This window comes from Octopus sinensis, linkage group LG22 (genome assembly GCF_006345805.1).
Source record: "Octopus sinensis linkage group LG22, ASM634580v1, whole genome shotgun sequence".
NCBI lineage: Eukaryota > Metazoa > Mollusca > Cephalopoda > Octopoda > Octopodidae > Octopus > Octopus sinensis.
The window spans coordinates 15,657,379-15,674,847 of NC_043018.1; the positions used below are offsets into that span (position 1 = coordinate 15,657,379).

Here is a 17,469-nt window from a genome sequence, read left to right on the forward strand (position 1 = left end):
AGAGGACTACCGTGATTTTGGTGGATGAGGGATGTAACTTGATTGATGGGCATATTTTACAAAGCCCTAACAAATCAAAGACAGATATTAATCAGAACACAAATGTAAATAAATTCTGCAAGGTGGTTCTTTATTATTTCTACCACTTCACCAAACTGGGAACTAAGAAATTGTTATTGTTACACACAAGATTCAAAATGTGTGATAGATCAGGAAGCATTTTCACAATCAACAACATAAGATATATACTCTTTTACTCTTTTATTTGTTTCAGTCATTTGACTGCGGCCATGCTGGAGCACCGCCTTTAATCGAGCAACTCGACCCCAGGACTTATTCTTTTGTAAGCCCAGTATTTATTCTATCGGTCTCTTTTGCCGAACCGCTAAGTAACGGGGATGTAAACACACCAGCATCAGTTGTCAAGCAATGCTAGGGGGACAAACACAGACACACAAACACACACACGCATACATATATACATATATACGACGGGCTTCTTTCAGTTTCCGTCTACCAAATCCACTCACAAGGCTTTGGTCGGCCCGAGGCTATAGTAGAAGACACTTGCCCAAGGTGCCATGCAGTGGGACTGAACCCGGAACCATGTGGTTGGTAAGCAAGCTACTTACCACACAGCCACTCCTGTGCCTATATTTAATTTTTAATTACACTCAAATGAAAATAGATAGACCTAACAAACATGGAGGGAGTCTTATAACATACGTGAAGCCATGCATCTAATGTGTAAATATAGTAAATGGTAAGACTAGTAGGACATGACAACTAACTAGATAAACTGAAATTGCAAACATTCAGTGTAAAAACCGAAGCACATTAATACAATAAACAGTGAGCTGGCAGAATCATTACTGTGCTGAGAATAGGTTTAACGGCATTTCTTTCAACTTTACATTCTGAGTTCAAATTCTGCCGAGGTCGACTTATATAAGTCTTTCTTTTGTTGTTTGTCATGTCTTGTTTCTGTTTTTCTAGGTCTTTGTGGTTCCTTTGATGGCAACAAGAACAATGATCTCCTCATGTCTAATGGCAAGATTCTGTTTGAACGTGGTAAGAGGCCTGATGAATTTAGTCTGAGCTGGAGGTAAGCTTTCATTTTTATATTAATGTGAAGTTGTATCAAATGGATTTTTGTTTCGTGCAGTTCCAGAACCCAGCTGTTGACCAAGTCCAGCATAAGGACTGCCTTTCTACCTTTCTTTGGTTTAGGAGGACAGGCATTTTTTATTTTTTTTGTCTGGGTTCCATAATGGATAAAGCTGAAAGAACTAATAACAGGTGCTTTCATCTGTAATTAGTTAGCCCCTCATCAACTTCTTCAAAATCCATTTTGATAGAAAAGCAAAACCCTTCCCTTAAATCTGTTGCAGGATGGCAATACAGCTTGGCATTAGTTGTTGAGAATAGTCCTGGATCTGAAGGATTCTTTTGATTGGTTGCCTGCTATCAGTTGCCCCCTACTCACTGCCCCTAGTGGCTTCTCCCTATAGGCTGTCCCTGTTGGCTGCTCCCTGTTGGCTACCCCCAATTGGCTGCCCCCTACTGTCTTATCCCTATTGGCTGCTCTTTGTTTGTTACCCCTTATTGGTTGCCCCCAATCAACTGTTTCCTGTTTGCTAACCCCTATTGGTTCCCCTTATATGCTACCCCTTATTAGTTGCCCCCTATTGGCTACTCCATGTTGGCCCAGCTCTTTTTATTCCTTTTCTTTGACTTTTCTTTAATATGTTTGGATAATATATTTTCTTCCTTTTTCATTATTTATTCTTTTCAAACTTCCGCTGCTTTCACTCATAATTGTCATCGTCATTATCATTTTTATAGACGTCATCATCATCATCATAATTGTAATCATCAGTAATGAAATGTTGACCTCAGCTAGTTATACAATTTAGATATTTACGAAAAAGAGCAGAGAATATTTATAGCCCAGAAAAACCAACATTACTTGAACGAAATGAACAAAGGACTATAACTATTCTGAATGACCACTGGTATGAATGTGAAGAACCAAGTTGAAGACAGGCATACAAAATACCAAGTATAAATTCTTGGTTTACTGAGATTACCTTTCCTTTATTTACAGGAAGGTAAACAAATACCTAGTAGCAACTGCAACCAACTTTGAAGATGGAAGGGAGATAATTCCAAAATTGAATGACTGACCAGAATAATGTGTGTGTGTGTTTGTGTGTGTGTGTGTGTGTGTGTGTGTGTGTGTGTGTGTTTGAGTATGTGTGTATGAAGACAGTCTTCTACATGGTTTCCATCTAGCAAGTTCCACTCACAAAGAACTGGCAAACTTGGGGATCTATAAAAGACCCTTGCTGAAAGTGTCAAGCATTAAGACTAAACACAGAAGAGAACCATGTAATTCAAAAGTACACTTCTGTTTATATGCAAGAGAGAAGACTGCACTGGTTTGATGATGAGATGAATATGGAGGTAGACAGTTGTATACGGAAGCACTGATGACTTAAAGAAGTGGGTTGAACTTGTGATGGAAGGAGACCCAGGAAGATATGGCACAAAAGTATTGAAGGCTGATCTCAAAAGGAAACGGCAGAGTACCAAGATATTTGGTGCTTTGCTGTACTCAAGAAGACCCATCCATCAGAGTAGAGTTGATATCAGTGTTGATGGCACATAAAAAACACTGGTGCCAGTGCCACATGAAAAGCATCTAGAACACTCTGTGGAGTGATTGGCATTAGGAAGAGCATCCAGCTGTAGAAACCATTGCCAGAACAGACAATAGAGCCTGGTATGGCTCCCAGGCTTACCAGCTCTGGTCAAACTGTCTAACCCATGCCAGCATGGAAAACAGATGTTAAATGATGATGATGATGATGATGATGTGGGAGTGGGATATATTTAAAGTATTTTTTGGAAAAGTAAAGTAAAGGAAAAATTAATTTTCTTCTTTAATGAGATCAAACTAAATATATTATTATCAGTCTGAATATTGTCAAGTGAATCAATTAAAAATTTATCTTTTGTTGTTTCAGAGTGAAGAAAGAAGATACATTGTATACTGGTTACTGTCCCCTAAAAGAACCCACCAAAACAGAAGAGGGCGATGTCTACTGTAACTGTATGTCATTAAGTAAAACTGAATGTAGCTCCAGCATGGACTACCAGACTTGCGGAAGTAAACCAAGCAAGAAGTCTCACCGAAAAGGTATTCTATGAAAACATGTTAATATTTAAGTTGATGAAATCTTTGGGAAGATAACATAGGTGTGTGGTAAAGAGGTTGGTTAATATTTACCCTGTCAGGAGGACTCAAGCCTTATCCAGCCTGAATTTCCATGAGGCAAAATGGGAATCAATCCGCAAAGAGATCCACTGACGAAACTGGTTCAACATTCTGTGTTTGCAAGACATTGACTTGAAACTCATCCAGTTTATATCAACAGTGCCAGCTATAGGCTCTAAATATATCCCAGAAAGAAAGGCCAGCACACTGACAAACAAGATTCCCAGGGACAGAAAAATCCTTATGAGACACAAGTCAAAGATCACAAAGTGGCTGAATAGGCAACTGAAGGATAGAGAGAAGTCTATATATATTTTTTAAGGCGGCGAGCTGGCAGAAACGTTAGCGCGCCGGGCGAAATGCTTAGCGATATTTCGTCTGTTGCTACGTTCTGAGTTCAAATTCCGCTGAGGTCGACTTTGCCTTTCATCCTCTCGGGGTCGATAAATAAAGTACCAGTTTCGCACTGGGTCGATGTAATCGACTTAATCCCTTTGTCTGTCCCTGTTTGTCCCCTCTATGTTTAGCCCCTTGTGGGTAGTAAAGAAATATATATTAATAATGGGTACTCCTAGAAATCGAAAACAAGATCAAACTCTCTCACAAAAGGGAAAGAGCAGAGAGAGTTTGATCTTGTTTTCGATTTCTAGGAGTGTCGGTGTAATTCTTGAACCTGACTTAATATATGACAAAGCTGGACTGCTGCTCCTTCTCTCCTTCCAATAAAACTAACTTCTACATATTTTCTCCACCAACCAATTTCGCATTCAACCCATTTTTTTCCCTTTAAAATCTGTTATTTGTTTTACACTTCCAGTGAAAGATATCACAGAGAAGCTGCTTAAAAAAGCCAAGATCCCAAAGAAATGTATTTCATTGCAACAAGAAGAAGAATTTGACTATAACAGTACATACGTGACTCCAGTAAGTTGGCAATTCCTCAGGGAATATCAATACCATTTCTTTATTATTAATATTATTATAACTTTATTTCATTTGCCATAGTACCAGGCATTTTCTGGAGGCCAAGAGTAGCAAGGGCACTTTTGTTTTGCTATGCATGCTAAAATTATTTCATTAACAGAAAATGATTGTCAGTTATGTAATATAAATCACGTAATCCAGTTTCATTGTTGGATCTTCAGAGTTGTATAACTTTCCTTCATAGGGTTCTAAATATTGGCTATGTTTAGTTATGATAACATAATATTAAAACTGTTATTGTTTTCTGCACTTACTAAGTTAATTTATTATTTCAGGAATTCACCTGGCCTTCACCAACAAAGAACATAACAGAAACACAAGCAACTGCTATATGCAAAATAACAATTGAAGGGAAAAATTCCACCAAAAATTGTCTCCAAATTCTGCCGAACACCGAATTTTCTATGTCTTTAGACTCCTGTATAGAAGATATTCAGGTAAAGTTACTTGATATCTTGCAAACCTCACCTTGATATTTTGTTTTTGGACACACATACATATATATACATATATACGATGAGCTTCTTTCAGTTTCCCTCTACCAAATCCACACAAGGCTTTGGTTAACCCAAAGATATAGTAGAAGACACTTGCCCAAAGTTCCACACAGTGGGACTGAACCCGGTACCATGTGATTCGTAAGCAAGCTACTTACCACACAGCCACTCATATATCATCATCATCATCATTTAATGTCCATTTTCCATGCTGGCATGGGGTGGACAGCTTGACATGGGATTGACCAGCTGAGGAGCTGTCCAGACCCCAATTGTCTGTTGTAGCATGGTTTTTGTGGCTGGGTGCCCTTCCTAATGCTAACCCCTTTACAAAATGTGCTGGGTGCTTTTTATGTGCCATTGGCATGAGTGCATTTTAAATTAGAATTCTATAGTTCACATGAAGCATTGTCTGATATATATATATATATATATATATATATATATATATATATATATATATATAAATGTTTTAAATACGGTCTTAAAGCCAAAAGAAGGCAAGTTAATATTTTTTTTGTGATTCTTTCGGAATTAGATTACTGAGGATACTTCTTGGGCCAAAGAAGCAGTTCAGAGTCTTCAACAGTCTTGTATTACGGAAGTGGAAACCAATGTGGAATTGTGGGACAACAACACGAATACTAATGAAATCATGGATGCAATATGTCCCAACGACTGTAGCGGCTTTGGAAAATGCGTTAAAGGTAAGTCATATTATTTCAGCTAGCAAACTACTTTGTTAAGAAAATCTCTATTAGAGATGGAAGTGGTATTTAAAAGTAATGTTTATAGCCACTTAAACATGAGTGCAGTTTAAGAACAGGTAATGCTGATGTTTTAACCCCAGGAGAACGCCTCCTGCTACTGGCTGTTCAGTATGCTTTGCACTCACTATATAATGCAATATGCTGTAGAAATTAAATATCTAATGGGTAGATGATGTTATAGTATTCAACTACTTGCTTCCCGATCTTGAGTTCAATTTCACCACACGTTTCCAGCACAACCACCATCGTCATCAAAATCATCAAAATCAGCAACACTATGCATTCGGGTGGTCTAATTAATTAGCTTCCACCTAATTAACAAGAACAAATACTAGTTCATGTCTGAATTTAATTTACTGAGAGGAGAATACATAATTAATTGAATACTTTGCTTTATTAATATTTCTTTTATTGCTCTGGTTTGATTTGTCAACAAAACTTGTGCCAATGGCTCCCATAATCCTTTGAAAATTAGTGATATCAACATGAATAATCTTCCTTACGCAGCAATGAGGAAAACATACAAGCCCAAACTCACCACCTCATGGTTGTGATGCTCTCACCTCTGAGCCATGCACAATCTTCACACAATCTTCACACAGCTACAATCTCAAATATAACACCATTGCTCCCACTCACCTTTATATTCTCTTTCTTACCCACCATTGTAATATCTCTCAATTTAGACTGCAATCTTTTTGTCTTTAATTTCCAGCATTACACATGATGGTAAATGATATTTATTTTTTCCTTATTAATTGATTATTCTAGGTGAATGCCAATGTGAAAATAAATACTTTGGTGTTGACTGCTCCATTCAGAAGGATGCAAAACCAACCGTTTTCTCTCTGGACCCTGAAGTGTGTGATGAACGGGTTACTGACTGCAATGAGGTGACAATTTGGGGTGAAAACTTTGTAGAGACCTCTACACTGACTTGTCATTACAGCCACTTAAATGTAACGTTGCTTTTCTTGAATTTTTCTTTCAACTTCTTAAATGAAAATAACTTAGAAATGTGTAAAGGGTTATGCATAAGTAGGAACAAGACCCTGATAGAATGAAAAGGAGTGTGAGTTATAAAGCCATTGGTAAAGGAGTGGGGTTAGTAACAGGAGAAAGTACCTTGTATCCCAGAATTAATTAATAAACGAACTGGATTCACTTACCATAAGTTTTGTTACTATTCAATAAAAGGAAAGTGAGTTTAGTGGAACAGACGACTTTATGATGATACTTGAAGCTGAGAAGAAACAAGTAGATGAGGTCTAGGCTAATCAAATTAATTTCATTAATTAAATTGTTCTTAAAGGAATTTGGTCCTCCTTAAAATACCCATGAATTCTTTGACAAAGTTATTAAATGAAAGTGAAATGAAGTGCTTTGGTCAGGAGGAGCATTAGAAATGTTTTATAATTTATAAACTCCATTGTTGTAGATAGGCAAGAAAAGAGATAAAACCTCTACATTTGGGTGTACCTTTGTAATATTTGTTCCTTCCAGTTAGCAAAGACAGTCCCTTGAAAAGATAGAGATTAAGTGATTGATTGGTCCACTGGAAACTTGGAACAAACAAGCAAGCAAAGCAATATATCTCTATCGTCAGTAGTTCATATGTCCAAAAAAAAAAAGCTCACTCAAAAGCATTAAAGCAGTAATGTATTCTTTTAGGAAGTTAAGTGTTATGGCCAGTCACAGAGTGACCATATATCACCAAATGCAATAAAAATTAAAAGCTAATGAAAAAAGAGAAAAGGAATTTTACTTTTTCTGATTATTGTTTTAATGTCTTCCTGTCTAATTTATTGTTATTTATTCATTTTTATTTATTTTTTTTTTTTGTAGTTTGTTGACAACGGTTTAACAATTTATGTCAAGAGTGCTACTTACGTTACAAGTGATCAAGTCATTTGTCCAATTGATAGTTTAGGAAAATACGAGATCTCCATAAGTAATGACGGAAATCGAGACTCAAATTCAAGCTTGAATTACATCCGTTATGATCCAGTTTGCTACAAGTGTGATGATCAAAACTGCTCTCAACGTGTAAGAAACTATCTTTTCTTTTTTTGTAGGGGGTGGGGTCAAACTTTAACCCTTTAGTGTTCGCATTATTCTACCAAAATTAATCCTTTTTATCCACATTGTTTTGAACTAATCATGCCTTATCTTGTAGTTAGGAGATTTTGATGAGGCAGATGTTAATTTTTAAAACGATATTGTAGGGTTGGTGTGAGAGACCAGATCTGGCCAGTTTGAACATAAAACAGGCAGAATACTTTTGGCCAGATATGGCCGGTTTAAATGCTAAAGGGTTAAATCACTTGTAATATTCTTTTTTCAGATTTTTGTGAATTAATTTCTACCAATTTCTACCACTAGCATTCTCTTTCCAAATTTTTACCATATCATCATCATCATCATTATGATGTCCATATTTCCTCCAAGGCCCCATTCCCTCTCAAAATTCCTTGTCTTGCAAGATACTTGGCGTCCCTACCAGTGCTGGTGCCATGTAAAAAGCATCCAGTCCACTCTGCGAAGTGGTTGGCATTTGGAAGGGCATCCACCTGTAAAAACCATACCAAAACTGACCTCACCTGTGCTGGTGTCATGTAAAAAGTACTCTGTCCATGTTATAATGCAAGATTGGTGTAGGAGTGGAATGTTAACCTGGACAAAGAGTTGAAAATATCAGAGGAGAGTGTACTGCACCATGGCATATTTTCAAGTGTGTGTGTGTGTGTAAATGAACAGAAATTGCTTTTCTGATAATTTTTCTGCTTTAATAATTAGATATTCATAAGTTATTAGATATTTCTTACTAACATCTAATTATTAATGTGGGAAAATTATCAGAAAAGTCATTTCTATTCATTTTTACATATATATAATACTGTACCAAGGACTTTCTATTTCTTATTATAGTATTTATATATATATATATATAATATTATATATATATATAATATATCAAACTAAAGTTATTGAACAAACAAAGGCAAGGTCATCCTCATATCATTTCATAATTCGAACATTTAATCATAGAATATACATATAAACATCCCGCAAGATGGACATAATTCATTTGTACAAGCATACAAGCATATAATAATAATAATAATAATAATAAGGTGCGAGAAAAAAATTTTTTCATCACAGTTTAGAGTTAATATTTTAGCGATTCAGAAAAATACATTTTTTTAAAGAAAACCTAGAAAGTAAAAATATAATATAAAGTAATATATAAAATATATAGGTATATAAAATATATAAAATATATATATATACATATAGGAGCATATAAAAAATATATAATATATATGACATGTTTCAGTTTTTCTAAAATTGAATAAAACAATATTGAACACATACGTACTTGTACACGATGAACAAATGAATAATAATAATAACAATAATAATAATAATAATAACTACACTCATGGAGTGGTTGGCGTTAGGAAGGGCATCCAGCTGTAGAAACACTGCCAGATCAGACTGGGCCTGGTGCAGCCTTCTGGCTTCCCAGACCCCAGTTGAACTGTCCAACCCATGCTAGCATGGAAAGCGGACGTTAAACGATGATGATGATGATGATGATGATATATCATGTAAATAAAATAAAAGTTCATTGATATTTTTGTCTCTTTCAATAGAGCACTTCTATAACAGTCCTATTAATCTTTTTGTTCCTGACAAGAAACAATCATGTATTATTGATATTGATATATATATATATATATATATATATATATGTACGTGTGTGTGTGTTTATATATATATGAATGTGCTTTTTTTTTCAGGCTGACATCTGTATTATCAACAATAAATGCTATGGTGATGGCTACTTAGTAAAGGCAACATCCTTCATCTGTAACATAAAGCAGAATCGTTCTGGTTGGAGCCTCGTTGAATGTAAGAGTCTAACTTACTCTTTTACTCTTTTACTTGTTTTCAGTCATTTTGATTGCGGCCATGCTGGAGCACCACCTTTTAGTCGAGCAAATCGACCCCGGGACTTATTCTTTGTAAGCCCAGTGCTTATTCTATCGGTCTCTTTTGCCGAACCGCTAAGTGACGGGGACGTAAACACACCAGCATCGGTTGTCAAGCAATGCAAGGGGGACAAACACAGACACACAAACACACACACACACACATATACATATATATATACATATATACGACAGGCTTCTTTCAGTTTCCGTCTACCAAATCCACTCACAAGGCATTGGTCGGCCTGGGGCTATAGCAGAAGACACTTGCCCAAGATGCCACGCAGTGGGACTGAACCCGGAACCATGTGGTTGGTTAGCAAGCTATTTACCACACAGCCACTCCTGTATACTAAAAGTTTATTTACATTTGTAAAAGGAAGATACATTCACTCATTTATATCTTAAATTCTCTGCTGGGCTCTCACTTGTTTGGACAAGCAGAATTCTATTTGATGAGCTTAACATGTAAGTGACTAAGTGTGCCACAGACCCCATGTGCCATTAATGCAATTCTCAGTGTGATACAATGTGATGAGGCTGGGTCTTTAAATTACACATATACTGCAGAGAGAAATCGATAAGTCAACATTGATCCTGAACTGGCATTTTGTGTACACCAAAAGGATGAAAGGCAAAGTTTACCTTGCAGGATTTCAACTTTCTGCTTGTCTATCTGTCTGCCTATTTCATCTGCCTGTCTATTTGTCTGTCTGTCTATCTTCTTGCCTACTTATTTGTCTGTCTGCCTGTCAGTCTGTTTGTCTATCTATCTATCAGTCTATATGTATTTAAATAATGAGGGTGATTAATTGAATATTAATTTAGTTAGCATCAATTTAAAACCAGTAGCCTAACGTACAGAAAAATCTGAAAATTCAGAAAAATTTTAATACATGCGTATAATAGGGATAACCACTAAGTGGACATCCAATATGCTAGAAGAAGATCACTTATGATCTAACTAAAAAAAAAAGAATGTTCTCTAGAGAAATTCAGCAAACATCAAAACAAGCGGGTAAGACAGATGAAAATATACAAATGAATTTCTCTAGAGAATATTCTTTTCTTTGTAGTTGTATCATAAATGATCTTCTTCTAGCATATTGGATGTCCACTTAGTGGTTATCCCTATTATACACATGTACCAGTCTACATACATACATATACACATATTAACATATATTTTTCCACAAGACCATTTATTTAAAACAACAATTCTTGTCTTTACCAGCCGAAAAAATTGAAGTAAAAGACTGCCATTTCCAAAAGATCATTGGCAATGTCTTAGTAACTTCCTCACTAAACTTCACCATCTTCAGTAATGTGACACTTGTCAGAGTAACCAAGGATGTTCTTGCAGCAAATCTGGAAGGGAAAGATCAATTTATTGCGGCAGATACATTACAGACCACGTGTCTTAGCAACCCAGAGAATTGTCGCTTGGGTGTAAGTACTTGCTTTCATTTATAATCTTTTAGTATCTTTTATTTTTTTTTACTAGTTTCAGTCATTAGACTGTGGCCATGCTGGGGCAGTATCTTGAAGAATTTTTTATTTGAATGAGTTGACCCCAGAACTGTTTTTTTTTTAAGCCTGCTACTTATTTTAGCAATCTCTTTTGCTGAACCACTAAGTCATGAGGACATAAACACACCAACACCAGCTGTCAAGCAGTGTTTGGGGACAAACACAAACAAAAAAAGAAGAAAACACGCATGCGCACACACATATTTAAAACAGGCTTCTCTTTATTTTCATCTACTAAATCCACTCACAAGGCTTTGGTCAACCTGAGACTATAGTAGAACCCAGAACCTTGGGGTTGTAAAGTAAGCATCTTGCCACACATCCATATCTAGGCCTATGTTAAGTTTTATTAAGTTTCAGACATTCTATCAATAAATTAGCAAAATTGTTAGAACACCTAATGAAATTTTGTTCTGAGTTCAAATCACACCAATGTCAACTTTGCCTTTTATTCTTCTGAGGTCAATGAAATAAAGTACCAGTTCATATATTAAGTTCATGTAAAATCCACTGAGAAATTGATTCTATCTCAAAAGACTGCATGATTTTTATTTTATTTCTCTTTTACTCTAAAATTTCTTTTTCTATTCTTCTCTTACAGATAAGTATCTCATTCGGAATGACTATAAAAAGTATAAAAGAAAATATGTTTATATTCACCAATGGAGGAGATGATCCAGCCAGAACAGGTGTTGCAATGTATTACACACGAAATCAATTGTTTTTGACCGTCAGTACCAAATCTCAACAGTGGACCGTTTCCACTGGTAAACTAGTTGTAAACATCTACACAAAGATTACTTTCAGTTGGAGTATCCATACAGGTTTGAAACTGTTTTTAGATGACAAATTGGTATCTGAAACAGAGATCTATCTTCAAAAGAACGCAACCAAAGTTGCTTCCAGGAAGTTCTTTATTGGCACATCTTCAACAAAATTGGTCTTTTCTCAAATTGTCATTGCCGAATGGCAAGTGACATTTGCAACTAAAGAAATTGCCTTACGAGCTACAGGTAAGTTGCTTGGTTTATTTTTTCCTTATGGAAAGTGAAATCATAAACAAATACAAATACATACGTGTGTATACGGAATGGATTTTAAACTACTTACTCAGAGTGACCGAAGAATCTGGTGCTTTGCCATATTCTAAAAGACCTGCCCACCACAGCAGAATTGATATACTAAAACCATCTTGCTAATGCTTACTTCCATCCTCTCTGCCATGTCAATCATCTTCCCCCCCACCCGCCCACCCACCCACATTTCATTCTCTAATACTCATCACTTCTTTTATCCCCTGAAAGCAGAAGACACACATACTACATCCCTTGACTTTCCAACTCCCCAACCCCAGTTACCTTTCTCCCCCCCCCACCTCCAACCTAAGAGTAACCAAGATATCTGGTGCTTTGTTATATACAACCTGCCCACCACAACAGAATTGATATCCTAAAACTATCTTCTTAATGCTTACTTCCACCCTTTCTACCTTGTCAATCATATTCATCCCACCCACATTTCCTTCCTTAATAATCTGGCTTACCAACCACATGGTTCCGGGTTCTTCTACTATAGCCTCGGGCTGACCAAAACCTTGTGAGTGGATTTGGTAGACAGAAACAGAAAGAAGCCCGTCGTATATATGTATATATATATATGAATGTGTGTGTATATGAATGTGTGTGTATATGTTTGTGTGTCTGTGTTTGTCCCCCCAACATCGCTTGACAACCGATGCTGGTGTGTTTACATCCCCGTAGCTTAGCGGTTCGGCAAAAGAGACCGATAGAATAAGTACTAGGCTTCCAAAGAATAAGTCCTGGGGTCAATTTACTCGACCAAAGGCAGTGCTCCAGCATGGCCACAATCAAATGACTGAAACAAGTAAAAGAAAGTTCAGTATCCCCTAAAAGCAGAGAAGGCACATACTACATCCCTAGACTCTCAGTTATCTTCCACCCCACCAATTTCCTTTCTTCTCCTAGCCTACTGTCTCCACCATTCACTTCCTTTCTGCACCTTCTCTTTCCTCCTGTGCTGCTCTCCATCAACTCCTTGCTTACCCGCTATCACCCTCAATGCCCTCACATATCTACCACAACATCTGCTTCCAAACCTCTCCTATATTTCTCTCCATCATCTGCAACAGTCATTTTATCCAGTCTTCTCATCAACCCCAAACTTCTATATTGCTTCATCTATTCTCACCATCCTCAATGTCCTTGTGACTATGTCCTAACACCTCTTCACTATCAATCTCCGTCTCTCTATCGCTCTCTTTATCTTACTCTCCAACTCACTCTCCTTTGTTTTCCAATCAGGCTATCCATGTGTCTACTCTACAGTGCCCCTTCTATGCCTTGAATCTCTTAAGTGGCACAAATCCATACACCCTCTCAATACTACTTCCCTACTACCAGCTGGAGGTTTTTGACTTGCAAGGTACTTGGTGACCCTGTCAGTGATGGTGCCACATAAAAACACTGATGCCAGTGCTATATAAAGAGCACCCAATGCACTCTGTAAAGTGGTTGGCATTAGGAAGAGCATCAAGCTGTAGAATCCATGCCAAAAAAGACTATGGAACCTAGCCTTGCCAGCTCCTATCAAACCAAGAAACTGTCAAACTGGGAAATAGATGTTGAACGATTTTAATTATCCATCATCAGTTATTTAAAACTTTCAGCTTCAGTGAAACATATTATGTTCCCCATTTTGCTTTGCACTTTTATAAATATGATGGTCAACTGTGTGTGTATATCATCATCATCATCATCATCATCGTTTAACGTCCGTTCTCCATGCTAGCATGGGTTGGACGGTTCGACCGGGGATTTGGGAAGCCAGAAGGCTGCACCAGGCTCCAGTCTTATCTGGCAGTGTTTCTACAGCTGGATGCCCTTCCTAACGCCAACCACTCCGTGAGTGTAGTGGGTGCTTTTTACGTGCCACCCGCACAGGTGCCAGGCGAGGCTGGCAACGGCTGCGGTCGGATTGGTGTATTTTATGTGCCACCGGCACGGAAGCCAGACGAGGCGGCGCTGGCATCGGCCACGAGTCGGATGGTGCTTTTTACGTACCACCAGACCAGGGATCCTGGCTGGTTCAATTCGATTTCGATTTCGATTTCGCTTGCCCCAACATGTCTTCGCAAGCAAGGGGGTTGGCATGGGTGCCTGTCGTACGGTCGGATTGGTGTATTTTACGTGCCACCGGCACGGAAGCCAGTGGAGGCGGCGCTGGCATCGGCCACGAGTCGGATAGTGCTTTTTATATGTATATTATATATATTTATATATATATATATATGTATCTAGAGAGAGAGAGAGAGAGAGTGACTGCTGGTGTGAGTCAATGTACACATGCATATATATATATGTTTATGCATGTAGTTTTAATTATTCCACTTGCATAGAATTACCACTGAATCTTATCAAACATTCTTAAAAACCACCATTTGAGTGTGATCGTTACCAGCGTCGCCTTACTGGCTCTTGTGCCGGCGGCACATGAACAAAACATTCGAGCGAGGTCGTTGCCAGTGCCGCTGGACCGACTCCTGTGCAGGTGGCACATAAAAAACACCATTTCAAGCGTGGCCATTGCCAGTACCGGCAGACTGGCCCTCATGCCGGGGGCATGTAAAAGCACCCACTACACTCTCGGAGTGGTTGGCATTAGGAAGGGCATCCAACTGTTGAAACTCTGCCAGATCAGATTGGAGCCTGGCACAGCCATCTGGTTTGCCAGTCCTCAGTCAAATGGTCCAACCCATGCCAGCATGGAAAGCGGACGTTAAAGGATGATGATGAGGATGATGATGATGATTCTTACAGCCTTCCAAACAAAGCATATGCCATACAAAGAAAAAAAAAACACACCTCCAATAAGTTCATTAGATAAATGTAAAAGCAAAGTCTGCTGTTAATAAACTCTAACTATTGAAATATTCTTCTTGAATTGCAGATAATGAAACTGTCACAGCAATGCCAACAGAACCAACCACAGAAGAAACTGAACTACCAACAGAACCAACAGATATTACAGAATCATCGTTAGCAACAGATGTTACAGAACCATCATTAGCAACAGATGTTACAGGGTCGTCATTAGCAACAGATGTTACTGAACCGTCATTAGCAACAGATGTTACAGGGTCGTCATTAGCAACAGATGTTACTGAACCGTCATTAGCAACAGACGTTACAGGACCGTCGTTGGCAACAGACGTTACAGGACCGTCGTTAGCAACAGATGTTACAGTGCCGTCATTAGCAACAGACGTTACAGGACCGTCGTTGGCAACAGGTGTTACAGGACCGTCGTTAGCAACAGATGTTACAGAACCGTCATTAGCAACAGATGTTACAAAACCGTCATTAGCAACAGATGTTACAGAACCATCATTAGCAACAGGTGTCACACACACAGGAAGTACTCAGCCTTCAGAAACAACACAGGTGACACAGACAGAATTAACAACAACAAAAACTTGCCAAGGTTTGTCCCCAGCCATTATTTCAAGTTGCCAAATGAGTGAATGTTGTTTATTCTAAATCTTTAATCTTTCAGAATCTGGTTGGTTCAAGTAAGATTATGCACCACTGAAGAGGTTTAATAAGATTGAAGTTTGTATGGAGTTGTCATCATACTGGCAAAGATCACACCTACTTTTTAAAGTCTTAATTTTCTACTTTGGCTTTCTTTACATAAATTAGTCATTACAGCTAACTTTTCCTTTTCTTCATAGGTTTAATTTTAATCAAACATGTCTTCTTAGGGGTGGGGGTGTGCTATTCACCACATTGATTATCTTAGCCTCCTACATGTAGTTTAATGATTTGAAATTATAGATTTCTGTTTTTGTCCTTTTGTTACCATATTCACGCGCTCGGGAACAAAATTTTCATTGGAGGTACAAACCCAGGGCCAACATTTTAAAAAATTGTTTTATTATTATTTATTGTTATTCTTTGTTCTTTGAGAAGAATTCTAACTTCAAGGCACTTTTTACAGATCCCTTTTTGCGTTCTGTTTTCTAAACCTGAAAAAGTAAGTAGAAATGCAAATTTTAATTTTGCAAACCCCAGAAATTTCAGATGTGCTTGCACCCTCTGTTCCCAAACCCATGACGATAATTCTTTGGAAATACACTGCTTTTGTCTCAATTCATTTGGGAAATAATGAAAAATTTAGTTGTAAAATAACTTTGTTCTGATTAACCTGGTGTTTGAAAAATAAATTAGCCAGAAATTTTCTGGAAGTTTTAATTTTGCTCCCTGTAAATCATGAAATTTGTTACATAGAAGCCAAGGCAATCTCAAGAAGCAGGTGGTATCAAGAATGTTAATTATTTCTGGAGGATTTTTTTAGGATTACTTATATTTGATTATTTGCTAGAGGTGAAAGTGAGTGACCTAGTGGTTAGGTTGTTACACTCATTATTGCTAGATGGTGGGTTCAGTTCCGAGACTGGGCACTGTGTCATGTTGCTCCAGTTCACCTTTTGATCAGGTGGGAAAGTTGGTCTGCTTGCCTAGCCAGTGGGGTGGTGTCAGTCAAAGGTGAAATCAACACAAAGTACAGTGATCAGTGATGTGTAACAACATCTGATAGTCTGGTCAATGACATGGTTACATAATCTTCTCTAGGCACTGTCATTTATTCCTTGTCACTTTCTTATTGACAAAAATATCAAGAAGCATTAAGTATACTTCTTCACCGCTAACCACGAAGTTCCTTTATTTCTTACTCTCTCTTCCTTTTACACACTTCTTCTCTTTCATTCTTTGCTGCCATACATCAAAGGATATCTTACACATGTAAGAAAGTTTTATTGTTGTTATTGTTCATGTCCTTTTCAACATTTCTTGGCACCACTAACAACATGAACTAATTAGAATGCGTCTATATAGTTGGTAGCCAGATGGAATTAGAAACAAAACCTCACTCAATTCACACCTTAATGTCTTTGTCTTAACCTTTTAGCATTTAAACTGACCCTATCTGGCCAAAATAATTTGTTTTATCTTCAAATTAGCCAGAACCAGCGTCACATCATTGGAATCTCATAGCCACAAGGTTATGCATGGTTAATTCATATCAATGTGATTAAACAAGCATCACATTTAACAAACTAATTTGAATGTGAAAGGGTTAAGAAAGGAAAATATTCAATGGCTGATGGTAGAGAATATTGAAAATAGATGAGTTGGTCAGGAGTGGAATGCATTTGCTTATTGGACTGATTGGACTGATTGTCAATCAGGACTGATTGACAACTGAATAACATCAGGTACATTCAGTAATGAAGTTCTAGATATGAGGTAAGTAGGAGGGTCCCAGCAAGAAAATCTTTAATCCAGTTAGAAAAATATGACGCAGGTAGCAACACCAATAACAAGCTTAAGATG

The 17,469-nt window shown here is 37.5% G+C and overlaps 1 protein-coding gene across 1 annotated transcript in view; it reads left to right on the forward strand.

Annotated features, from left to right (window-relative positions):
- LOC115223143 overlaps nucleotides 1-17,469 on the forward strand; it is a 142,835-nt gene that overhangs the window by 82,826 nt on the left and 42,540 nt on the right. The window contains exons 62-72 of the mRNA XM_029793566.2: nucleotides 997-1,105; nucleotides 3,030-3,202; nucleotides 4,098-4,204; nucleotides 4,540-4,701; nucleotides 5,300-5,468; nucleotides 6,303-6,490; nucleotides 7,377-7,577; nucleotides 9,335-9,446; nucleotides 10,761-10,975; nucleotides 11,658-12,069; nucleotides 15,023-15,556. Of these exons, the coding sequence (XP_029649426.2) occupies nucleotides 997-1,105; nucleotides 3,030-3,202; nucleotides 4,098-4,204; nucleotides 4,540-4,701; nucleotides 5,300-5,468; nucleotides 6,303-6,490; nucleotides 7,377-7,577; nucleotides 9,335-9,446; nucleotides 10,761-10,975; nucleotides 11,658-12,069; nucleotides 15,023-15,556 (2,382 nt within the window). The remainder of the gene's footprint in view (nucleotides 1-996; nucleotides 1,106-3,029; nucleotides 3,203-4,097; nucleotides 4,205-4,539; nucleotides 4,702-5,299; nucleotides 5,469-6,302; nucleotides 6,491-7,376; nucleotides 7,578-9,334; nucleotides 9,447-10,760; nucleotides 10,976-11,657; nucleotides 12,070-15,022; nucleotides 15,557-17,469) is intronic.